At 40.9% G+C, this 27,083-nt stretch overlaps 1 protein-coding gene across 1 annotated transcript; it reads left to right on the top strand.

Annotated features, from left to right (window-relative positions):
• The first annotated feature begins 10,301 nt into the window (after positions 1-10,301).
• wfs1b (Wolfram syndrome 1b (wolframin)) lies at positions 10,302-27,083 on the top strand. Its single transcript, XM_088343648.1, has 11 exons — positions 10,302-10,477; positions 12,731-12,967; positions 14,644-14,720; positions 14,807-14,951; positions 16,571-16,744; positions 16,806-16,886; positions 17,870-18,027; positions 18,093-18,329; positions 19,956-20,074; positions 22,928-23,984; positions 24,624-27,083. Exons 2-11 carry the CDS (start codon positions 12,733-12,735, stop codon positions 25,101-25,103), a joined length of 2,763 nt encoding a protein of 920 aa, XP_088199774.1. The 5' UTR covers positions 10,302-10,477; positions 12,731-12,732; the 3' UTR covers positions 25,104-27,083.

The raw sequence follows: 27,083 nt of genomic DNA, 5'->3' as shown, positions 1-27,083 counted from the left end.
CGCGACACCTGACTGCGTGTTCCAGAATGACACCAAGGAGGAAGGTAGTGACGTCATCTGGTTTACGACAATATTTTTTTGATATTGTTCGTGTAATTTTATTTGAGCAATACTTCTGTATTTATTATTATAAAATATTCAGGATATTTAAATGCATATGTTTCTATTTATTTGTTTATGTAATTGTTTACGAAAGATAAGGGCGAGGAGGGTGGGGACGTCGGCCGGTTTTACGACATTTTTTTCTAATATATTTTTTATATTGTTTGTATAAAAACATTAATGTTTAAAGATATGAATTCATAATTTAAATTAATTGAAATGTTTATCAGGACAATAACGGGTGGTGACGTTTTCAAATCAAATACAATTTATTTGTAAAGCACTTTTCAGGCAATACAGTAAAATTTCCACTCAAAGTACTGTATAAAAACATTCAGCGTACAATAAAACAATTAAAAAAAACACCTAACAATCCGAAACACACAGGTACATACAATTGTTAAAATGCTATAAAACCAAAGAAATAGTTGTACAAAATGAAATACGATTATGACAAGGCACAGACTAACCATGTGAGGAAATCGACCTGAGGGAGGCTTATCTACACGGATAGGGATGGCAGCAGATGGCCTCAGTATTTTAAACCATTGAACCACACCCTACCAGTGTGCCCTACGCCCCCAAACAAGGAAAAGCTGAAATAATAAAGAAGGTAAACAAATGAAACTAAATAAAATGATCGATTAAAAGCCATAATAAAAAAGTCGGTCATGCGTCTCTTCTCAAAAATATAAAAGGTCCTAACAGACCTGATGTTTTCCGGCAGAGTGTTCCATAGGTGAGGACCAAAATGGTTGAATGCCACTGCACCATAGCTGAAGGTTCCTCACCCTAGGAACCGTCAATAGACTGTTGCCAGAGGACCTCAGGGACTGCAAGGGGAAACCGGAGTGCCCCGAGGAAATGCTTGCAACCACCGGGAGAACATGCAAACTCCACACAGGAGGATTCAATCCTCAGATCTGTGCCACAGAAGTGCTAACCACTGCGCCACTGTGTGTATATATATATATATATATATATATATATATATATATATATATATATATATATATATATATATATCCATATCTATATATCCATATCTATATCTATATATCCATATCTATATATCCATATCTATATCTATATATCCATATCTATATCTATATATCGGAGCCATAGTGGGAGGTGGCTGGAGTCAAGCAGACATTCACATTATTGACTCTTTCTGGGAGATTGATACAGAGGAGAGAATTCCCAGCCCCCTCGCTCAACCCCACATCTCGTTGGGAGTCATTAGGTGACCAATTCCCCCAATTCCAACAGGGAGGCAACCGGTACCAATGTTGTAAGTCTTAGGTGTGACCCGGTCGAGGCGCAAACCAGCAACTTCCCAGTCTTGGGGCGGGTGCCCTACCCCCAAGGCCACCGTTAATAGTTATAATGGTTGATAATAGGCAACATTTGATTTTTAGACGTGCAGTGAAATATTTCCTGGCATGAACATGACACACAGATGCAGATCATTGATCTTTTGATTATATATGAACACTTTGGGGTTTCAAATCTGGTCACTTCCTGTGAATGGATTGTGGGTCTTTCGAGGTGTTGGCAGGGTCAGTGGTTGGGAAAGAGATAGGGGAAATGGACTTGTGGGAGTGTAGTACCATGTCTAATCTCGTGGCACACGATGTTTCACCACGTTGTGATCAATGACAAAAAGACAATTCAATTCAATATAAAAGTGGTAAAATGAGCAAAAAAATGCACAAGTGAAAGTGACCTAGTTACCAGTGGCTGCATTATTTCCACGCAGTGCAGAAACCCTCCCCCATAGCCCCTCCTCTAACACAGTGGGTCATGTCTGCCTCGCACCAATATGCAGCCAAACAGGAAGTGCATACCCTCAGAATTAACTGTGCAATCTTGAGAGCTGGCAGACAAACACTTAGCAGAGACAATCCATATCCATGTTGGCTTCAAACCACTCCATGGTCGTCTTCTCCATTTTTGAGTACTGTCCGTATTCCTCCCTCTTTCTCCCTCCTTTTCTCTCCATCTCACCTGACCCCTCTCTGTCCATCTCTCCTGCCCTCCCACTCCCTCTCTCTCTCTCTCTCTCTCTCTCTCTCTCTCTCTCTCTAGCCCTCTCTTTCACTCCCTCCCGCTCTTCTCTCTCTCTCTCTCCCTTTCTCCTGCATTCCCTCTATTTCTCTATTTCTCTCCCTCTCTCTCTTTGTCCTTCTATTGCTGTCACTTTTTTTCTCTCTCTCTATCTGTGTGTGTGTCTCTCTCTCTTTAAGATGGCGGCTGCGCATGGATACATGCTTGCGGCTAGCTCTCCAGCTAATCTTCTATTTATTGCCGTTCTCTTGTCTTTTTTGCTTTCACTTTTGGACACATGTGTGGCCAAAAACACTTACAGTAGGGACGAACTTATTCGGTTGGGTGGGCGTCTAAATTTCGATTTTTCGGGCACTTTTTATACCGCCCATGATATACCGAGCGAACTTCAAAGAGACCCGGCATCCTTGTGGACAGCTATTCCTCTTAATAAACGACGCCGACGGCTCCGTAAAGAAAGGAAACAGAAGCGTGGTTGCCGTGCAGGTAGATGTGTGAAGCGTGTGAAGTCCAAGCAGCAAGATGGACGCGAGGATGTAACTAATTCCACCATTCATTCCTCGCCGGACAACCGACGCTTTAAACTCAGCGCTCACGAGCGGCCACAACGCCGGGAGCTTTTGAAGATCTCGACAAAGACTACAAAGAGTTCAGCTAAGTCAAATGATTCAGCAAAGCTGAAATTTGGTCTGTTAAATATTAGATCGCTTGCTCCAAAAGCTTTACTTGTTGATAACATTATTCGTGATTATAAACTTAACTGTATGGGTCTTTGTGAAACGTGGTTACGCCCGGATGAGCACTTAGCGCTAAATTATGCCTCTCCCCCAGACTACGAGAGTAGTCATATAGCACGCACGCTGAAAAGAGGTGGTGGTGTTGCGCTAATCTCTGAAAAATCGCTCAAATTTAATACACGTACCTCTAATAATTACAAAACGTTTGAGGCTCTTGTGATGCGGTCCCCTCAATTGTCAATTGATGTAATAACTATCTATCGTGCACCTGGGCCATACACAACTTTCTTAGACGAATTTGCTGAACTTTTGTCTGAACTAGTAACCTATGCAGACAAAATTATAATTATGGGGGACTTTAACATTCATATGAACTCCCCACACAGTTCACTTACTATTGCGTTTAGTTCTCTAATTGATGCATTTGGTTTTACTCAACTGGTTGACTTGCCAACCCATAAAAATGGGAACACGCTAGACTTGATTCTGACTCGAGGAGTTTTAACCTCAAACATTATGGTTCTACCGTGTACTACTGTTATCTCTGATCATTATTTAGTGACATTTGAGGTGCTAACTAAATGTAGACTTAATAAAGCTGAGGGATTTAGCGGACGCAATATAAGCACTGGCACAGTTTCTGAGCTCTTTGAACTCCTTCCTGGAGCAGTTGCGTCCTTTCCTAAATACAATGGCTCGATTGACTCACTCATGAATGAGTTCAATACCACCCTGACTAGTGTGCTGGATTCAATAGCGCCCATAAAACTAAAATCACGTCCTAAAAGACGCACACCTTGGTTTACTGATGAAACTAGAGCCCTTAAAAAAGAATGCAGGAAATGGGAGAGAAAATGGCGCGCTACCAAGCTTGAGGTTTTCCATCAAACCTGGTGTGACAGCTTGTTAAAGTATAAAGCGGCCCTTGCCTCTGCAAAATCGGCCTACCTTTCGAAGGTGATTGCGTCTCAAAAGAACAACCCCAAAGCCCTTTTTGACACTGTAGCATCGCTTACAAGGCAACAGGCTATCGCAGACAGTTCGACACACTCTGCTCAGGACTTAATGGTCTTCTTCACTAAGAAGATTCAATGCATACAGGAAGAAATTGCAAAAGATATTGTTAGTACCACACGTATTAAAGGACTGAAATTTACAGATGCACGACAGGGTGGCTGCCCTGGGAAAATGGCCGGTTTTAGTGAACTGTCACTTGATGATCTCAAACAAGTGGTGAATGCGGCCAAACCGACAACTTGCCAGTTCGACCCTCTCCCAGGTTCACTTATTAAAAGTCTTTTTAGCGTCCTTGGGCCTTCAGTTCTAAATATTATAAATACATCACTCTCCTCAGGTGTAGTTCCAGCAGCTTTTAAGTCCGCCGTTATTAAACCCACACTGAAACGACCCAACCTTGATCCAGAAATATTAAGTAATTACAGACCTGTGTCAAACCTACCTTTCCTCTCTAAAGTACTCGAAAGAGTAGTGGCACAGCAGCTGAATGCTTTCATATCGGAGAATAACCTTTTTGAATCCATGCAATCAGGATTCAGGGCTAACCACTCTACTGAGACAGCTCTGATCAAGGTAACAAATGATCTCCTAATGTCAATGGATTCTGGCGCTTCATCACTTTTGCTGCTGCTGGATCTTAGTGCTGCTTTTGACACAGTGCGCCACAATATCCTACTAGAACGGTTGGAAAAATGGATTGGTCTCTCAGGAGCCGTCCTCTCGTGGTTCAAATCTTACCTCTCAGATAGGACGCACTGTGTTAAATATGGTGAAACGACATCTGAGCCCTTTAATGTTACCTGCGGTGTTCCTCAGGGTTCAGTGCTCGGCCCCCTACTTTTCAACATTTACATGCTTCCATTAGGTGATATTATTCGCAAGTACAATATCAGCTTCCACTGCTACGCAGACGACACTCAACTATATCTTCCGTTGGAGGAATCTTCCACACTAAACTGTGGAAATTTGGAGGCCTGTCTCACTGAGATAAAAGAGTGGATGTCACTCAATTTCTTGCGTCTTAACTCTGAAAAGACCGAAATATTAGTCATTGGTCCTTCTAAATGCCGGGACTTATTCGCAAAAACTGCTGTGAACATTGACAAATGTCACATCACACAGAGTGACTCAGTTAAAAATTTAGGTGTCATATTTGACCCTGATCTATCCTTTGAGATGCATGTAAAGCAAATTACTAGAACTGCCTTCTTCCATCTTCGCAACATTGCTAAAATCCGTTCAATACTGTCTCAGTCTGATGCGGAAACAATAATTCATGCATTTGTTACCTCCCGTCTCGATTACTGCAATGCACTACTCTCCGGTCTCCCAAAGTCCAGAATCAAGTCTCTTCAGCTAGTACAAAATGCCGCAGCGAGGCTTTTAACTAGGACAAAAAAGTACGATCACATAACACCGATTATGGCTAACCTGCATTGGCTCCCAGTTAGCCAAAGATGTGACTTCAAAGTTCTCTTAGTATTGTACAAAATCATACATGGACTTGCTCCCTCTTATCTTTCAGATCTGATCTGCCACTATGTCCCGGTCCGAAGCCTACGATCTGAGAGTGCTGGTCTTCTGATGATCCCGAGAGCAAAGAAGTCTTCTGCTGGTTCGAGAGCGTTCTCCATCCGGGCACCGGTGCTGTGGAATGCTCTTCCCCCTGAGATTCGATCTGCAACCTCAGTGGAAATGTTTAAATCTAAACTTAAAACTCACTTCTACTCCATTGCATACGAATAACCTACTCCTCTTGTCGGTTGAAAATAGTTTGTGTAATATAGTGTAACAATCTGTGAAGCCCTTTGAGACTCTTCGTGATTTAGGGCTATACAAATAAAAATGACTTGACTTGACTTGACTCTTTCTCTCGCTATCTCATTGAGTCTGTCTCTCTTTCTCTCACTCTCTTTGATTTTTTTCTTTTGTGTCTCTTTCTCAAAGTGTCTCTCTCTCTCTTCCTCTCTCTGCCTCTCTCTTTCTGAGTCTCAGTCTCTCTGAGTCTCTTTCTCTCCCTCTCTCTCTCTCAGTCTCGGTCTCTCTGAGTTTCTCTTTATTTCTCTGAGTTTCTCTCTCTCTCTCTCTTCCTCTCTCTGTTTCTGAGTCTCAGTCTCTCTGAGTCTTTTTCTCTCCCTCTCTCTCTCTCAGTCTCAGTATCTCTGAGTTTCTCCCCTCTCTCTCTCTCTCTCTCTCTCTCTCTCTCTCTCTCTCTCTCTCTCTCTCTCTCTCTCTTTCTCTCTTTCTCTTTCTTTCTCTCTGTCTCTCTTCCTTTCTCTCTCTCTCTGTCTCTCTCTCTCAGTATCAGACATCAATGCATTAGTCCAAATACTGCTCATATATATTTTAGAACACCCTTCTGACAAGTTAGCTAAAGTCAATCCATGTCATGCCAAAGTCAAAATCGGTGATGCAGAAGTTCGAAAAGGCCATTTTGTTTCAGCAAAGCATCTACTCAGAGAGCAAATTTGTGTCGGGGCAGTAATGACTCATTCCGCCTGCCTGAGGTTTTTTTCAAATTGTTTTTCTGCTAATTTGTGGCTCTCACAATAGACTTTTGTTATGTCAAAAATGTAAAAAAAATATGGAGCAAGGTTTAAGTATCAGACTGGGAAAAAAAAGAATCTTTGGTCAAATGTGGGTAAGCCTATTTTGCCTCTCCTTGGAATGTGTTTCGATAATAAGCTTAACATATTCATGACGGCTGGCGGATTAAAAGTATCTTGATTACATTTGGTACTCAGAGGACACCGAGAAACCAAATGAGAAGAATGCATTAGGATCAGCATGATGATTGTTTGTTTTTTTCTTTTTACCTGTACCAACTACTGCTAACATCCTGCTTCTGGAAACCAATATATTTAGAAAATAAAATAAAATCAGGAAAAAACAAAGATACACGCAAAATCCAATTAGATTTACACGTGTCTTTATTTTTGTTTGCAATTACATTAACATAACACAAACTTTGTTAAAAAACAAAAAACGTAACGTAACCAGTAAATATAGTAGGCCATAAAATATGCTGCACAGATGCTACTGGTGATGGACGAGCTCTCCTCATGCATACACAAGAAGGTAGAGAGGAGACACAAGTTGTGCTACTATTTAAAAAAAAAAAATCACAATATACATGAATGCGTACAATCGGCTCAGAATCCTGAGCAATGCAAATGATTATGACCAATCTCTCCAGTGCCTCGCTCACATTTCAAAGAGGTGGAGAGGAGACATAACCAAATTGTGCTACTACTTCTTTTGAAAATGAGAATATATTCAAATGAGAAACATAAATGCTTCGAATATTTCTAACGTGCAGTGTTGACTGTTCTTGGTCGAGCTCTCCAGTGCCTCACACACATTACGAGGAGGTACAGAGTAGGCACGAACAAGTTGTGCCACTACTTCTATATAAAACCAAAATTTATTCTAAAGAAGAACATAAAGTACATACTATAATCTTTCTAAAAAGCCAAGCACTCCACTGCATCATGAACACTATGAAGAGGTAGAGAGGAGACACGACCAAGTTGTGCTTCTACTTCTCCAGAAAATCAAAATGTATATTTTATTTAGGAACATGAATGCTTACAATCGGCTTAGAATCCTGAGCGACGCAACTGATTATGACCAAGCTCTCCAGTGCCTCGCTCACATTAAAAAGACAGGAGACACAACCAAGTTGTTCTACTACTTCTCTAGAATATATTCAAACGAGAAACATAAATGCTCAGAATCTTTCTAACATGCAGTGTTGACTGTTCTTGGTTAAGCTCTCCGGTGCCTCACACACATTACAAAAAGGTAAAGAGTAGACATCACGAAGTTCTGCTCCTTCGATAAAATGAACGAATGGCTTTTATCCATCCATCCATTATCTGCACCGCTTATACTCAGTAGGGTCGCGGGGGTGCTGGAGCCCATCCCAGCAATCATTGGGCAGTGGGCAGGGGACACCCTGAACTGGTTGCCAGCCAGTTGCGGGGCACACAAGGACAGACAATTTGCTGGACCGGCCAATTCACCTGATATGCATGTTTTTGGAATGTGGGAGGAAACCGGAGTGCCCGGAGAAAACCCACGCAAGCACGGGGAGAACATGCAAACTCTGAAAAGGAAGGTTGGTAGCTGGATTTGAACCCCTGACATCAGAACTGTGCCGTCCACACGCTAACCACCGCGGCACCGTGCTGCCCCTGAATGGCTTTTATTGTCAATATAATGCTGGCTGATAGATAATAGAGTGACTAATTTTTGGATCTTTTTCCTATCAGGCTGAAAAAAAGTCATATTTGGCCGATATCACTTTGATAACTATCGGCCCAATAATCATAATGGATTCCTAATGAAATGAAATGATCTGCATTTATATAGCGCTTCTCAAGTCAAGACTTCCCAAAGCGCTTTAAAGTGTGCTTCACATTTCCCAATAGCGGCCGTGCAGCCATGTAAGGCGCCAACCGGCTTATTGGGGGTATTAGGGGTTCAGTGTCTTACCCAAGGACACTTCGACATGTAACACGGAGGAGCCGGGATTCGAACTGCGATCTCTTGATCCCAAGACGAGCGCTCTACCTCCTGAGCCACTGCCGCGGTATACTGTATGCTGAATGTCCTCTAAAGAGTAAAAACGTAGTCTTGGAACTGAAAATTTGGACAAAAATGATCTAAAGGGAAAAAAAAAGTTTTATGATAATCCCACATCCTTGCACACAGCTGAGTACAATTATCCAATGCATGACTCACAACTAGGAGTCTCGAAAATGTGTACTTTGTTCCATTCTCAAGACCAAATACAAACAAATCAGCATGACAACCTTTTTGTTTCCGTTCCATTTTTTCGTCTGAAAACCTTTTTGTGGGACACAAGAATCTTTAATGATTGGTATGAGAACCTTTTCCCCGGTTACCATGGTTACCAGTTTGTCATTTTGCAAGCATACAATTCAAGTGCCCGTAGAAATATTAAACTCAATTAAAATATTTTGTCTCTCCTCATCTTGTTAATTGGCTCACGCTAATCTACTAATCACGGATCCATTAGTATGCCTGGCCAATGGCAGCTGCGGTTAAGCTTTGCCCAAATGTATTTAATGCTAGCTAAGCGCAAGGAATTTTCATTTTAGTAATTTCCCTAGAGTCCAGGATTTGCATCGCAAAGATCTTCCAGGTTAATATTTGTGTACTCATTCACTCCACAAGAGTGCAAAAAGGCAACAACAAACATTTACATTATGAGCATTTCGATAAACAGCAAGCAACTATGTAATATAGATATTCATTTGTATGTCTTTAATATTCTATCATAAAATATTTGTAATCATGAATCAATATTTCTTTCTTTTTATCTAATTGGACATTTATACTTTTTATAATAATGGCTTTTGGTTCAAGTTTCATGGATTTATTTAAAAAATAAAAACGGTTTTAACACATTCCGTTTTTAGGAAAACCAATCGATTTTAAGGATCGGAACACAGCCCCACCCACCAATTTTGATTGACAGCAGAAGTCATATTCCCGTAAAACAGAAAAAACAAAAGGGCATTGCAGAAAAATAAAAAAACACTTTTTTGAAGCATTTTGTTGCTGAGCGAGGGGGATAAAACCATGAGAATGAAATTAAAAGCTATTATGTAGTAAGATGTTCTAAAAAAAAAAAAGTGAAATAGATACATTTTTATATCGGATAACATTGGTAATTAATAGTAAGTACACTTTTTATAATAATTAACCGGCATTCAAAACGATAATCATATTACTTAAATAATGTATTTTAAATTCAAAATACCGTTTTGATATTACTGCAATTTGGCGGGTCGAAAATTCTACATTTGAAAGAAAGCAATACTACCATCTTCTGGAAGGACGTAAATTAAAGCCTCATGTTACATTTCCTTACAAAAACGTTTACCCTCTCAGCAAAATATTTTACAATGAAATCCTTGTCATTAAAAAAATCTATTTACCTACGTATATAAACTAAGCAGTACAAAATACAATAACAATTACGTTTTCCCTTCGATTACTACTTTAAACTTCTTGGTTTTTCAGCCAATGAAAATCCTTGACGTAATAGAAACCCTTTGCATCATTATTGAAGCTTCGGGATACATTTCGAAACAAAAAAAAACAAAAAATAATTCTCAACATTTTTATTATATTATTTAGTATTTAAATGCATTCAGACACTTGAATTGATAATACAAAAAGCAAGAAAAAAACCGCTTTCATCTTCCCTTTGAATCTGCGCTAGATTAAAGTAGGCTTCTCAAGTAAAAGTAAAACTTGTTTTTTCTTAGCCAATGAAAATTCTTGACATAACACTGGTGCTCAATTCTGTCCAATTGTAAAAGAGTTTCTTCTCGAACCCGGAAACAGCTGACAGGCTTCGTCTGTTTTGCTTGTGACGACAACCAGTGCGGGCAGACTCCAAAATTCAGCGACAAAATGTCACAAAGTACTGTTAAAATATCGATTTAAGTCCGATAAATGTTCAAAGGTTTTGTGGTCTTCACGAGGAGCTGACTCAAGACTTCATCTATTCTGATAAGGTGAGCTAACGTTCGCAGATAGACGTTTAACGTACTAATATACAGAAGTGTTTTGGACCAAATATAAGTAAATAAATTCATAATCGATAAACTTTCAAGACAAACCTACCTGTTATTCTTTTTATGTTATTTTTTATATTTTAGGTCTTTATGACATGTTATTCTGGGGTGTCACGTCCAATCTCGTTGTCAGCGTTGGGTAGGGTTACTTTAACTGGATTACTTTTAATTACTTTTGGATTACTCCAATACCAAATATTCTCATAAAAGACAAAATAAACTAAATGTGAATAAAATGATGACTCACAACACGTGGTAAGCTTTCTCTCCTGGTTTTGATCTCTTTGATCTCCGGCAAAACTAACATAAAATGCGACAGAAACAAAATGAAAATAAATCCAAACATCTTGACGACATCATTTTTGCCGTTCCATGTTTCCCGTAACTCCCCAAGCCTGCACAAAATTTAGTAATTTTATTCATATTTAGTTTCTTTTGTCTTTTATTGGCATATTTGGTATTGGAGTAATCCAAAAGTAATTGAAAGTAATCCAGTAACCAATGTAGACGTCGATGTAATCAATGAGAATAAAGGCAATTATAATTCTATTTACACAACGTCCGAATCAATGACTATTCTGTCCTATTTTAAATAGAGGTCGTTTAATGGCATGGGGGATTTCCAAAAGGACAAAGCAGAGTTCCCCACTTGTCACCTTCTTTATTTAGCGGCATAGAATATTTGTGCTGTAATGTGCCCTAGACTGAGATGACAGCAATATATAAAGAAAAAAAAATGATTCCTTCCAACATTGTATCCTAGAACTAGAATAGAATAGTCTTTATTGTCATTGGGAATGATGTAATTGTGGTATGTGCAGTCCTTTATTTTGTGATTAAGGGCTATGTAAAAAAATGTGACCTGACGTGACTAGTCAGCCTCATTTACAACGAGATTAGACGTGACACTCTGTGATAAACATGTCATAAAAGACTAACAATAACTATATATTTAATTTCAAAGCGCCTTTCAGGACACCTAAGGTCGTTGTACACAGAATATCAATAAAAATGATATCAATAAAAAAGAAAGAAAACAAACAAGCAATAAATACTTAAAAAAAAAAAAAAAGTACAGTTATAAGAGATGGGGATGTGAGGCAGTTTATGATGGATTGGCAAGTCTGAAGAGGTGGGTTTTGAGTTTAAAGATAAGGAAAAAATATGATTTTAAAAGAGGATTTTTCTATAGGTAACATGGTAATAGTCGTTATTAACAGATTAAATTTTATATGGCAGAAACACGCAGAAATGGCCATATTTTGTTGATTTTTTTGTAAGTGACATAAATTAAATCATCTTTTATGTAATGTCAAAAGTCAAATGCGGAAACGACGTCTGTTTGAAAGATGATGTTGCTTGTAGGGATCAGCCAATATGGGTTTTTCAGGGCCGATACCCATACTGATTATTAGTATTAAGTGGAGGCAGATAACCAATATTTGGAGCTGATATCATGTGCTGTAAAAGCCTTAATAATAAATATGCAGAAATAATTAAAGAACATTTGTTAGACATTCAAATAAAAGTTAAAAATTGCTTGAATCTTAAATGTCACGTAAAAAAATTACTAATCAATTTCTTCGCACCTTTTTCTGAAAGTGTCAATGCTTTTCCAGCATTTTAGATGGCAGTCCGTTTTAGTGTCAAACTATGATGATTTTTAGGCGTTACAGTCGAGGTGGAGACTCATAGAAAATTGAAAAAACTTATAATGATAGATAGGCCAATCTACACCCCTTGGGAATATTACCTAAGTCAAGTCGGGTGACATTTATTTGTATAGCCATTAAAGTCTCAAAGGACTGCACAGGTTACAACGACACCATCCCCTGATCTTAAACCAACATGCGGGCAAGGAAAAACTCAAAAACAATAAGATAATAAGAAGATAAGAAACCTTGGGAATGGGCCTCACAAGTTGTAATCCCCCTTCCAGGAGGACCAAGGTGCAATAGATTTAGCATTGGGTAACAATACACAAGTACACCGTAGTGCTTTGAAAATAGTGCACTGACGTTTACAGGAATATTGTGCAAGAATAAGAAAGAAATACAATCTGAATATACATATTTCCATACATGAGCAAAAATATATATTTTTTTTTTCATTTTTGCGCACTTGTTGAGGAGGTTGAAGGCTCTGGAGAATAAATGTCTCAAGTCATGTTCTCACTGAGTGTTTTTTTTCCAGCTATGGACTCATCATCATCAGGCAGATCCATGCAGCCGGACCCCCCACCTCAGAGATTATCCCCTACACTCACCATGCCGTCCCCAGCGACGTCCTCCCAGCCTACCCTTCGCCCTTTTACCCGCTCCTCTTCGCTCCCTGCTAGGAGTCCTTCACAGCTGGGAAGAGCTCAGCTGAATGCTACCTCCTCGCCCACAGCTGGAACGTCAGCCACGTCTCCTATCACCAATGAAGCCGGTGAGAAATTTCAATGGAGTCTTAAGAATAGAATTGACTTTGTAAGGCCTATCGATAAACGCCAACATCATACATTTCATGAGATGTACATTGAATTTCATTCAAACGCTTGATCTTAAAAAACTTGAAATCACAAGTTAAAAAAAAAGTATATTATTTTAACTCCATGTAAAGTGGTTGGTACGTTCGCCTAACACGAGAAAGGTCCCCGGTTCGAGACCGGGTGGAAACATATGTTGGCCTGTAGCGGGATGGGGGCCACCAGGCTGTACTTGCCCAAGACACACCACGGGAAATGGTGCCCCTATGACCAAAGTGTTAAGGCATCCAACCAACCAACCAATTATTATGCCTTTCATTAACAAAATCTGTAGCTCAAATCGTTAAAATATAATATATCTGGCCAATAGATGGCACTGTTGTCTTATTTTCTTAAAGAAAACCAGTGCCAGAGCATGAAGACGTCGGACAAACATGGCAGACTACTAGGTGTGGATTCCACTTTGTAAAAGAAATACAAAATTCTCGACCAATGATTTTTTAAAAATATAATAACATTGATATAATAATTCATGTATTCTCGCCAACAAATTAAATCTTTTTTTTTACTGAATAAAACTTTTTTTACCACTAGGAGTCACGACATATTACACGCTGTCTCTTTAAAAAAGGTATGATTATGGTAATATACGTGCATAGTAATAAATACAATTGTAAATAAATATGCATGAAAAGTAAAAAGGAAATTGTATTTACCTTTGATGTGACGTGAGTTGAGCTGGTCCAGTGGAGTAGCGGTGGGATTCAAGGGGGAGGCGGCTTATTCAAAATGAAACTGATTTCAAAACTTTCCACTTGCAAGGATTGCCATACCCTTAAAAGATTTCCTTGCTTCAATCTGCTCCTTTTTTTCAATAATAGTCCCCATAGTCAATTGGAACAGCCATGCAACGTGGCGAGGGAAGCGATTTGTACTTCTTGATAATCACAAGCTTTGTTTCCATAGTTATTATGTTTTTGTTCTTTGTTTAGCATCAGCGCAAGCCTTGGATCCATAGCTAAACAAATTCAAGCTTGTTACACACGATTCAATGTTGAAAAAAAAAGAAAAGATAGTTTCTACTTATTACCTTTTAGCATTGGGTTTAGCGCTAGCGCGAGCAAAATGAAGCACACCTACAATATTTTTTATTTTTCTTGCTTCGTATTAATTTATAAATTGACCGAATGACGTGAGAGAAAGGGAGCATTGTGGGAGGTCATTCAGCTAATAGCATAATAACATTTTCATGATGCTTTGACGCAAACCAATTGCAGTGCAGGATTTTATATGATGTCGACCAATAGCAGACAGGCATGTTTGAGACGTAACTCGTCATCTGCGCAAGCGCTGCAAAGTTACTTTTTTACATTTTCGGGCACGCAAAATCATTTGTTAGTGATTTGGTATAGTGGGGAAAATGCCGTAAAGAGGGGCTAAAAAAACATCTTATTCCCTAGCGTAAAGTGAAAACATCGTAAGGCGGGGTTGGAGTACCTACAGGTTCTCCTGTACTTCATTCTTCAGTTTTGAACATTCCCATGAATTAGAAAAATCCTTTACCCTACTGTACATTGAGCAGATTTACAAAAAAAGCCCAATGGAATTAAAAAACTATTTTTGTTTCTCCTCCCAGAGGAGCCAGAGGAGGAGCTCACCTTGGAGGAAGTGGCTGAGAAAGCAAAGTCAGGTGACGCTAGAGCGCAGACCAAGGTCAGTTTCCACCAGATGGCGGACTCGCTGTGCCGGCTCCATATATGGGGCGACGGCTGACGTGCCCCCATGTGTCTTGTCTACAGATGGGTCGGTTCTTCTTGGCTCTGGCCCGAGAACGAGACGAGGAATTGAACCACTGCACGGCGGTCACCTGGCTGGTCCAGGCCGCCAAACAGGGACGGAAGGATGCCGTTAAGCTGCTGCAGCAATGCTTGGCCTTCAGACAAGGTAGCAAAGCAGTTCTCAGCTATCACAGTGGCTACGTTTATTTGCAGGCAATAATCTGAGTGGAAACAGAATCGTTACTTTATTCCGATTATGTAAAGGCACGTAAACGCACACAATAATCCGATTGAGGCCACCAAAAATTAAACTGCACTCGTGCGGCCGCAATCCAATACCCCCGAACGCATATTACTGCAAGCGGTGACCAGCAGATCCCCTTTTGTTAGGCCAGGCGGCTCTTTTTTTTGTAGTTTCTGTGATCCTGCCTATAATGAACTGCACTCTTGCATCTCTGATCCATTATCTCTGATCCCAATTTGCTTTGAGCGGGGACTGGCCAAACGAACTTTCGTCATGCCAGGTGGCTTTGTTTTCGACGTTACTCTATTTTTGCATAAAACTGTGCTTATGCGTTTGCAATCCATTATTCCCAATCTTATATTTTTGCGAGCCAGGGCCAGCAGAATGCACATTTGTCAGGGGGCGTGTTGTTCTAGGCCGCAAAACACGGTTTGGGCCGCGATCCATTATTCCCGGTTGACTATTGCTGCAGCCAGGTGACGGCAAATCGCTTTTTTTTTGTGCTTTGAGGCCTGCTGAAAATGAACTGCTCTTTTATAGCTGTGATCCGTTATCCTCAGTCGACTATATCTGAGAGTGGGGAACGAGAGAGAAAATTTGTGTTGTGATTCACACTAACTTGCTAAAAAGCCCAATGTGTATTGGTTGATTTCACTGGGACATTTCTGTTTCATTTTGTGCACCCACAGCGAAAATGCTGCAGTTGTAGACATCCATTTATAGTGTAAGCCCATGCTTCTGGCGTGCCATGTACCAGCACAACTTGTAAACACACAGACGCAGAAATGGATCAAACAAGCACTGTATTATGTTGATTTTGGTGAGTGACGTGAATAAAATAATCTTTTATTTAAAGTCAAAAATTACGTGCATAAATGACGTCTATTTGCATGATGTCGTTGCTTGTAGGGTGAACCGATAATAGGGTTTTCAGGGGTGATATCGATTATTAGTATTAAGAGGAGACAGATAACACATATTTAAAGCCAATATTCATTTGCCACAATAGCTTAAAAATTGTCGTAAGAAATTGTTTATAATGCAAAAAGAAAAAAGGTATATTTGATAGAATTTCAAGTAAAACTTTATTAACTCTCTGAAACCTTTCACAGTCAATAAATTAAAATTTTAACGCAAGAAGTATGACTAATATTTCACTTAAATCAAAAAATAACAATGCAGTAAAAAAAATTAGGCTCAGCAGCAACTCGCGTTAAGGTACATTAAAGCTTAATTAGAGGGAGAGAGAGGCTAGGCTGCATCTGAGCCTAAATAATTGACGGTTAAATAAATAAAAATGTCGACATTGATAGCCGTCAAATTCACAAATATCAGTGTCGATAATCGTCACGCCCGATAATCGATCGACTTCGATTGCACGTGCTTCTCCCTTTTTATTGGAATAACAGTCAGGTGTTCATTTGTCTCAAGGTATGTATGCGATTCTTGCGGATCGCTCCAGAAATCCAATCTTCCCTTTCCAATCAAATTATTGCCTGCATGTCAACGTAATCAATGGTAGCTCAGCAAATGCTTCCTAGGCATCACTCTGGAGAACTACGAGGAAGTGAAGAAGCTGTGCACAGAGACCCGTTTCGAGAGGGGAGTCCGGAAAGCCGCTCTGCTCATGTACTGGAAGTTGAACCCAGAGAGGAAGAGGTCGGTGGCTGTTTCGGAGATGTTGGAAAACGTGGAGCACGTCCATGCAGATCGAGGTATGACGCGAAGAACAATGAAATATATTTTTCGTGGCTGAAATATCTCTATCGCTTCTAGATAAGACGGTCTCTCACGGCCCAGTAAACAGCTCTGCTAAGAAGCAAAGAAGAGTTCTGCAGACGATGGTGACCAGCGAGGGCAAGTAGTCTCGTGCGCTAAATAAGGCTCATTTGAGAAAATTCGATGATGATGACGGATGTCAATTTGTCCCGTTTTGTGTAGATAATTAATAGATGATCATAATGTCCCCCAAATGATAATTGCAAATACGAGAGAATGGTTTACATCTGCACGGCAGCGCAGTGGTTAGCGCGCACAGTTATGAGGTCACGAAATCCAACCTTCCTGTGCGGAGTTTGCATTTTCTCCCCGTGCTGGCGTGGGTTTCCTTCCGCATGTCAGGTTAAATGGCCAGTCCAAATTGTCCCTAGGTGTGAATGAGCGAGTGACTTGTCTGTCTCTGTGTGCCCTGCGACTGGCTGGCAACCAGTTCAGGGTGTCCCCTGCCCACTGCCCGAAGATTGCTTGGATGGGCTCCAGCACCCCCCGAGACCCTACTGAGGATAAGTGGTGCAGATAATGATGGATGGATGGGTTTACATCAGGGGTCGGGAAGCTTTTTGCAACTCAATATTCATCCATATATAAGGCGCACTGTATTATAAGGCGCATGGTCAGCTTTTGAAAAAATGAAAGGCTTTTAGGTGCGTCTTATAGTCGTGAAAACGGTACTAACATTGACTAATCTGAGTTGGAACACACAGAAATAAAACGTTTTTATTCTCGCCTGAATTTTTTTGCAATCAAATGCCTGCAGATGAGTGAAGCATTGGCATCTTCAGTTGGAAAACAGGTTAAGACAATAGCTTAAAGCCTTACCTGGTACCGTTTAAAATTTGATCAGAATCTGAAAAACTAAACATTGTATTTTACACATTTTTCTAATGAAGGCTTAGGCGTTGAAGACATTTGAAAGTTAAATTTAAGACCTTTTCAATGCCTGAATTTGCGTTTCTAAGACCCTGTTGAGTCTTTAAGGTCTTTTGGGAACCCTGTTAAAAATAATACTTTCGAGATGTTCTTACCATTACCAAAGAAAGACAGTATTCTGCCTCTTTTAGCGATATCCCACGTGGGGATGGACGAATTCGTGGAGATGACCAAGAAGTACGCTCAGGGTATCGCCCCGCCCCCCGTCATGGCGGCCGCGTCGGGCAGCGACGAAGACGACGATGACGACGGAGTGAAGAACCCGGACGAGCTTCCCCTTCACCAGAAGGTAAAAGCCGGAGTCAGAAGGTTTTCTTTTTTCGGTCCACCTATTTTTTGGGGTCCCACCCGCAGCTGCTGAAGTTCCCGCTCCACGCTCTCCTGGAGATCAAGGAGCACCTCATCGAGTGGGCCTCAAAAGCGGGCATGCAGTGGCTTAGCGCCTTAATTCCGACGCATCACGTCAACGCGCTGGTCTTCTTCTTCATCATCTCCAACCTCACCATCGACTTCTTTATCTTCCTCATCCCGTTGCTGGTGTTCTACCTCTCCTTCTTCGCCATGATCATTTGCACGCTGCGCGTCTTCCAGGTGAGAAGATTTTCCTACCGAAGAAGAAAGCCCGGTGTGTATTATATAGCGACACCTAGTGGTGTAAAAACGCATCATTGGTTCACGAACACTATTTATTCAAGTAATTGGCAAAAACACATGTTCTTTCTCCTTTACATGATTTTTGGTTTAATAATTGTTTTATGCTACACAACTTGAAGAAACTGTGACTTTTGGCTGTTATCTTGCTACTACATGAGCCTGAGTGACCGTTTTGCGAAGCTAGCTCATTCAGGTGATGTTTTAAAATTTAACACCCTCCATAAACTTCAGCTGGTCCATAACGATGCTACACGCATCATCACCAAAACCCCCTCCCGCCATCACATCACCCCTCTCCTTCAGCAATTCCACCGGCTCCCAATCTACCATAGAACCAACTACAAAATCCTGCTCTACACCGACATGGCCATTAATAACCTTGCCCTTCCCTACCTCTCCGACCTCCTTCAAACTGCCTCGCCATCCCGCACCCTCAGATCATCTTCCTCCCTCCATCTCACTATATCACCTGCCCGCCTCAGCTCCATGGGGAGCAGAGCGTTCAGCCGCTCCGCCCCCCAGCTCTGGAACTCATTGCCCCCTGACCTCCGGAATTCTGCGACCCTGTCGACCTTCAAATCCGGACTCAAAACGCGCCTATTCTTGACCATCCGCCTCACACCACCTTTTTTAACTACAATGTGTTTTATTGGCTATTTATTACTTGCTTTTTTTACTCTTTGTTTATTGTTGTGTCCTACTCATATGAACAGCGACCTTGGGTGTCCTGAAATGCGCTTCGAAATACAATGTATTATTATTATACTTATCTCACACAGGGGAGCCCGAGGCCTGCGTTTCAGGCATCTTTTACTTTGTTTTCACTGTTTCCCCCTCTAGCCACTCCTGTAAGCAACTTGGCTGCAGGCTTTGGCTCACCGCTAGCCGTAATTGTTAGATGCTCTCGCTTCGTCCTTCAGTGTCACTCGCGTTCCATGCAAGCGTACGTTACCAAGTTCTGTGAATCTGCCATCTTTGACGGTTTCCCTTTCTAGCCACTCATGCTGGCCACTTGGCTGAGGACAAGAGTTAGCTACTATTGTTCTTGTTAGCTGCTCCTGCGTTATCCTTCAGTGTCACTCTCCTTTCACGGCTGCTCATGCAAGCAAACGTGGCCAGGTCGCATGATTTAAGCATTTGGCAACCGTTTCCTTCTCTAGCCTCTCATGTTAGCCACTTGGTTACAGACTATTGCTCGTCGCTAGCTGCTATTGTCATTGTAAGCTGCTTTCTTTAAATAAAGCTCGCAATATCCTATGTATGACTCCAAATCTGGAACGGAATTTGGTAGCAGCTAAAGTTAGCCGCTTCACCAGCTCTGACCAACCCTATTTTTTTCCCATTTTCAGTTGCTCCGGGGTATTCAGCTCTCTCAGTTTTTCTAGTTTCAGACTGGGATTCACACAAGACAATAGGAAGGAGGCTTAGGAATTTTTCCATTTGGTATCCTGTGTTTTCTTCCAATGCACACGCTTCAGCGCCTTCCGAAGCTACAACGACCTCTAGTGATGAATTCTTGCACACTGTCACTTGAAAGAGTTTCTTTTCTTCTTGTATTGACAGAATTCCAAAGCTTGGGAGAACTTCCGGGCCTTAACGGACCTGTTGGCCCACTTCGAGCCAGGTCTGGATCTGGAGCAAGCGGAGACCAATTTTGGATGGACACATTTGGAGCCCTATTTGTAAGGAGCATTTTTCTTAGTAATGATAAATACCAGATCGAGTTTAGTTTATATGTTCATTTTTTTATTGAAGTATTGTCATTAGTTTCTGTAATATACTCCTGCAAATTTCAGGTAAAAAGAAAAAAGCTCCCTAAAGTGATTTGGCGGATAATAATAGTCATTTTTTTGACCCTATCGAAGAAAATAAATTATGAGATGAGCAAAAGCATTTTGCTCCATGGGAAGGAAGGTTTTGCGCATGAATATTACATATTTTATCTATTTATATTGTGTTTTTTTTAAGCATTTAGCTTACTTTTAGGAGGGTTGGTTCCAAAAACTGTTGACATTGTGTAGTTTTTGTTTTTTTTTCTAAAAAAACAAACAAAATTTAGTCGCTTTCATGTAAAAAAAAAAAAAACCTCAAGTCAAAGGTATACTGGAGTACAGTAGACTCTCCCGGGATATGGTGACCCCACCTTATAAGATGTTTTAGCCCCTCCTCTTTATGGCACCTTGACTCCGTGTGGCCAAAAACTTTTCAGTGGTAGCGCTTATGACAAGTTACATTTCCAAGATGCCTATCTGCTGTTGGTTGACGTCTTAAAAAAAACGTTGGTCATTAAAATGTCGGTATGATATTGGCTGAACTACTTCCCACAATGCCCTTTCTCTCTTCATTTAGTTTAGAATCTGGTGTTTTTTTTTGTAAAAACTCTGCAAGTCTGCAAAACAATGTCTCAAAGCTTGCAGTGATGCTAAAGGGAGAAGCAACATTTGATAACCCTGAAAACAAAGATTGCGATAATTAAGAAATACGAAGACGCCAACTGACATTGTTATCCTCGTTAGGTTGCTTGGCTGTGATCATTTGACTATCGAGACTGTTATTAAAAATAAGGACGCGATTAAAGCAAGGGCATGACATTCCTCACGAGTGGAAGTTTTAAAATCAGTTTTGATTAACTGTATTTCCGGACTATAAGGTGCACCTAAAAACGGGTATTTGCCAGAAATTTGGAGGCGAGTCTTTATAATCCAGCAGGGCTTGTACTGTGGAAATTATGGTAAATACATTTGGAAACCCTTTTTAATATGTTAAACAGTTATGAATGAATCTAATTTAGTTGTAAAACAAGATTTATTCATGATAGATTATGTTTTTATTTCTTGCGCTTTATAGTCCGGTGCACTTTCCATTCAAAAAAAATCTTTCACAAAAGACGATTTTTAAAGATGCTCTCTATAATCCGGTGTGATTAAAGTCCAGAAATACAGAAATATGCCATCGCTGTTATTTCCCCCTTCTGCATCCACCCGCTACTGCGCTCAACCAGATGAAGTCACACCAAAGGCATATTACTTTCTAAATATTCCTACTTATAGTATTTTGTACGTTTTACTTATTTGTGAGGTAGTTTAATCACATACACACAAATATTACTCATTAGCAGTGTTGGGAATACCATTCTCTATGTTTTCTGCTATTACAACGGCGTTACTGTTACTGACGGTCAAAAGTGGTGCGTTTCCGTATGTTTTGTGGTTTTACGTAAGTTTTTGAGTGTGTTTGCGTGCGTTTTATGTGTTTATGTACGTTTTGTGTATTTACTTAGGTTTTCTATCGGTTTACGGACCTTTTTGTACGTGTTCACTTACGTTTTCGTGCGTGTTTATGTTCGTTTTTGCGTACGTTTTTAGGTACATGTTGATTATTTTATTATTGTTTACAGTTTTTTTTTTAGCACTTCAAGTGTAAGATAAATCTGTTGCTGGTGAGGTGCAATGAATAGTACAAGGTTCTATAACACAACTAGCGGTCTGTTCTTCTCTCTTCAACTGATTTTAAATAATGCTCAGAAAATCTCAAATAGTTTCGCTCCCTGGTAACTAGTTACTTTTACCAGTGTCTGAAACAACGTCTGCCCGGACGTACAACTTGCAAAACATCTCCACCCGGGTGGCCGACAACTTTTTCAACAAAAAACAAAAAAAAAAAAACGACGGATTTTTCTATCAAATTAAACGTTTGCTTTATTCCGATTTCAAAATCTTCATTCGGTTTGGAAATTTCATTTCGTTTGGCAATTTGCATGCTCGGCAGCCAATCAAAAGCCTGCATCGAATAACTTCCTGTTTCCGGACTTTCCTGAGCGTTATAAGGTCGTACATTTGTAGATCATTTTCCAAAGTAGACGCGCAAAGAAAAATTGAGAAGTGGTTAGGAATCAAGCCAAAATCTCAGCCCCAAAAGAAAGATTCAAAAGAAGCTAACAAAATGTATGACGCTGCAAAATGTAAACATACATTAAAAGCATTGTGGGAAGAGGAGTTCACGTGGCTTGTAGCAGACGACGCAACGCAAACATTGCATTAATGAAGATGAGTAAATACAGGTACATAACTGATGGCAGATGGAAAACAGTGATGTCATATACATGCAATGAATTTTATGAGTAGATTTATAATAAGTTTAAAAATTAAGTGTTGTTCTGTTATATATTCTGATTATCAATCCTTAATACTTTTCAACAATTTTTTTTTGCGCTTAATCGTCTTATTGTGAAAAATGGGGCAGACAACTTTATGGCTGGGCAGGCAACTTTTCAGAGCTGTCTGCCCTGATGTCTGCTAACTTTTTGTTATGAATTTCAGACACTGTTTTTACAATAGTACAATTCAGTTACTAATTCAGTAACTTTTTGGTAGAGGTGGTGAGTAACTATAACTTTTTACTTCTTTAAAGTAGCGTGACCAACCCTGCTCATCAGTAGTTCTCTTTTGTTGTTTTAATGCTTTTCTGTGGATGTATAACGTATGTAATTATGTAATAACTGTAAAAAAATGACCCTTAAATCATTGTGACCTTAGATACTTCTTGCTGTCGGTGATCCTGGTGGTCTTCTCCTTCCCGGTGGCCGACAAGTCTTGGATCCCGTGTTCGGAGCTGGCGGCGGTGGCCCTCTTCTTCACCGTCACCGCCTTCCTCAGCCTGCACGCATCCGCCCGAATCTTTGCACGCCAGGCACTTTTGACAGAGCTTCTGTCAGGGGCCTGCTCCCTCGCCCACCTCCTCCCCGATTGGCTGTGGCCCCTGCAACTCCTCGGAAGGACGTTTTTGAGGGTGCCACTGGGTGACGCGGTGGCGCTGAACGTGGGGATCCCCTGCGCCCTTTACGCCCACCTGGTCTACCTTCTGTTCCGCATGGCCCAAATGAGAGGTTTCAAAGGGACGTATATGTGCCTGGTGCCGTATTTGGTGTGCTTCACCTGGTGCGAGCTCTCCCTGGTGTTCCTCCACAACGCCTCGGCTATCGGGCTCATCCGAACCTGCGCCGGGTACTTCCTCTTCCTCTTCGCGTTGCCCGTCCTCTCCTTAGGATTGGCGGCTATGTTAACGGCGCAGCTTCTGCAATGGTTCGTCGCGCTGGAGCTTACCAAAATCGCCGTCACCCTGACGGTGTGTTCGGTACCGGTGATCCTGAGACTGTGGACCCGGTTCAGCTTGAACCCGACGACGGTGTTGCGTTCGCTGTCCGGGAGCAGCATGGTGAAGCTGATTTTGGTGTGGCTGAGCGCCGTGCTGCTTTTCTGCTGGATGTACGTGTACAGGTCGGAAGGCATGAAGGTGTATAATTCCACGCTCACCTGGGCGGAGTACAGCAGCACCTGCGGCCCGACGGCTTGGAAGGAATCGAACATGGCGCAAACGCAGATTTTGTGCTCGCACCTGGAAGGCCACAGAGTCACCTGGACGGGCCGCTTCAAGTACGTCCGGGTCACGGAGATCGAAAACGGGGCGCAGTCGGTCATCAACCTCCTCCCGGTCGTGGTGGGGAACTGGATGCGATGTTTGTACGGTCAGCCGTATCCGTCCTGTGAGGGGGCGGAGACTTTCCCGACGGGGCCACGCCCATTCCTACTACAGGTAAGAGCTGAAGCCGGAGCCCCAAGTCCGATTCGAAATTTCAACCTATATCGGGGTCTAAAATGTCAATCATTATGTTCGGGTCAGGCCAGGCTTCTTTCTCGCTGACTTTTAAAAATAAATACCGTAATTTCCAGACTATAAGTCACACCTAAAAACACCAGATTGGAATTTGGAAGTGTGCCTTATAACTCAATGAGCCTCAATGAGCCTTACAATACCACAGAATAGAGTAAAGATGAATGGAAATGTGTGCATTACGGTGTAATCGCACCACATTGTATGCCACGGGAATCAAACCCAGGTTGTGGCAGTGAGGGCACCAACATTTTACCAACAGACCACCAGCTGTGCACAACAAATAATTTCTTCCTTTCTCTCTTTGTCTCTTATTTCTTTCTCTATTTTTTTCTTTCTCTCTTATCTACTAGTCCGGCCCCCAAGAGAATGTTTGTTCTATTATGTGGCCCCAGAGTTAAATATGTTTGACACCCCTATATATATATATATATATATATATATATTTCAAGTGAGAGTTAATCGAGTTAATCGGTCGGGCTTCGATACCTGCAGGCCCGGGTGGGGCCGGACCTCCGGAGCCGGATTCCCCCCTCTGATTCCCGTCCGTTCCTTCCCCAGGATCCCCTGTGCAAGCTGAAGAAACTGTCCAAACACGAGTGCCACGTGAAAGGCTTCGACCGCTACAAGTTCGAAGTGACGCTGGGGATGCCGCAAGAGAGGAGGACCAAAAACGGGACGGCGTGGGAGGACGAGGACGCCACCAAGGACATCGTCCTGCGCGCCAGCAACGAGTTCAAGGGGGTTCTGCTGCACCTCAAATCCGGGAGCCTGGTGGAGTTCAGCACCGTCCTGGAGGGACGGCTGGGCTCCAAGTGGCCGGTCTTCGAGCTCAAGGCCGTCCGCTGCCCGTCCTGCGACCGGGCACCGCCCTCCCGACGCCGGCAGTACAAAATCGAGCGGGACTGGAGGCGCACGGCGCAAAACGCCCTGCGCTTCGGCTTCGATTTCTTTTTCCATCCTTTCCTGACGGCGCGCCACGACAAAGGTGCCGAAGTCGATGGCGCCGAAGCCGACACTGCTATCGAGGTGAGCGAGTAGGAAGAAAATCCCGATTCTCGTAGATCTCGACAAAGTGTGTTAAGATCGACCTATTTATGGACTGCTCAAAGGGTCATAGAGTAGGCCCCCGGGATACAACATCATTGAAACTGCTGTATAGCGAGGGATACCCCAGATAAAAACATTAACCCGTAGAAACAAATAGTGCATAATACATGTTACGTATGATTAAATAACATTTTAAATATATAAAGTCAATGAAATTCGATTGACCTTTTCTTTGACGTCACTCGAGCTGGTCCGATAAAGTAGCGGGTGGATGCAAAGGGGGAGGGGAAAGCGGATTTTAAAACTTAAGCATTAATAGGGAAAAAAAAAAATAGAAATGGGTAAAAGTGAGGGGATAAAAGAAAACAAGGAACAGAAAATAAGTAAAAATAAAGAATAAAAAAAGAAAAGGTGAAAGGGTAAAAAATGGACAACTGGAAAGATAAAGATTAACAAGAAGAAAGTGGGTGATACAAACCTATACAAATGTGCTCCAGAGACTTGGTACACCAGCTAAAATAATTTGTAGAAACAAATAGTACATAGAAAGTGTTACGTACACGCATATGATTACATAACGTTTTAAATATATAAAATAAATGAAATGTAATTTACATTTTTTTGACGTCACTCGAGTTGGTCAGATAAAGTAGCGGGTGGATGCAAAGGGGGAGGAGAAAGCGGATTTTAAAACTTTAATAGGGAAAAAATAACAAAGGAAAAGAGGAAAGGGGAAAAGTGAAAGAGGACAAAAGAAAACAGGGAACAGAAAATAAGTAATAAATGATAATAAAAATAAAGAATAAAAAAGAAAGGATAAAAAATGGACAACTGGAAAGAAAAAGATTGACGAGAAGAAAGCCGGTGATACAAACCTATACAAATGTGCTCCAGAGCCTTGGTACACCAGCTAAAATAATGTGTGTGTGTATATATATATATATATATATATATATATATATATATATAATGTAAATAACGTTTTGAATAAATAAAATCTAATTTGATTTACCTATTGGTGTGTCATACATAACCTGAGCTGGTCTAGTGGAGTAGCAGGCGGATGCAAAGGAAACAGTAGATAAATGAATCAACGGATTTTAAAACGTATGGGAAGGTGAAGTTTTTGATAGCGTATAAAACGCCGCAAAGATGGACCGAAAAAACATCTAATACCCCACTCTGAAGCGGAGACGTCGTATCCCAGGGGTCTGCCGTGTTGAGTTCAAGTGCCTTTACGTCACCAATCAGACTAGGATCCAAATCATTTCAAAAGTTCTAATCGCAAATATTTATTTTGCTTTCTGTTTTGATCGCATCCTAGTTAAAAAAAAAAAAGCCTGCTGTGCAGGAAAGAAACATGTACTGCCCCCTAGTGACGATGTCAGTATTTTGAACAGGTTGTATTGAAATTAGGTCCAAATGCAGTGCTTTACAAAGAACCTGTCATGGTCAATTATACTTTAATAAAGACATCTGGATTTAAAATGCAACGTATATAGTGTTACTGTCTACCAACACTAGGTGGCGTAAAACACTCACTGAAATTCTTTTCAGCTACCTCTGCTTTTTTTTCGAGATCTTTAAAAAAAAAAATAAATTAATTTGATAATTTCAAATTTTTGTGAAAATAATAATACAAGTAATCATACACTAATATTTGAAAATGGTTATTTTATGTTACTATTGTCTGTTCGGAATAAATGACAAATGAACGCAATTATTCAATTCTTTATTGCCAAAAAACGGAATCAGTCCTGCCTGTTCGACAGGTTTGTCGTCATCGTTAAACAATTTAGAGAGAAAAACTGAGAGATAGAAATTAAATTGGAAGAAAAGAATCAAAGGAAGAAAAGGAAGAATATAGGAAAAGGGGAAAAGGGAAAGGAAAAACAAAGAATAAAGAGAAAGAAAAAGAAAATGAGAAGAAAAGAAAATGTGATAAAGTAGGGAAAAAGAAAAAGGCAGAAA

The sequence above is a fragment of the Urocampus carinirostris genome, chromosome 9, assembly GCF_059441175.1.
Source record: "Urocampus carinirostris isolate Australia breed hairy pipefish chromosome 9, RoL_Ucar_1.0, whole genome shotgun sequence".
In the NCBI taxonomy this organism is placed as follows: domain Eukaryota; kingdom Metazoa; phylum Chordata; class Actinopteri; order Syngnathiformes; family Syngnathidae; genus Urocampus; species Urocampus carinirostris.
Note: the sequence above shows the minus strand (reverse complement) of the source record. Positions and strands in the feature narration are given on the sequence as shown.

What these genes read in the sequence shown, in the direction of transcription:
- wfs1b (XM_088343648.1), top strand. Translation starts at nt 12,733, where the DNA reads ATGGACTCATCATCATCAGGCAGATCCATGCAGCCGGACCCCCCACCT. An exon ending in TCCTATCACCAATGAAGCCG is followed by an intron (nt 12,968 to 14,643) that starts GTGAGAAATTTC and finishes TTCTCCTCCCAG; the next exon opens with AGGAGCCAGAGGAGGAGCTC. An exon ending in ACGCTAGAGCGCAGACCAAG is followed by an intron (nt 14,721 to 14,806) that starts GTCAGTTTCCAC and finishes TCTTGTCTACAG; the next exon opens with ATGGGTCGGTTCTTCTTGGC.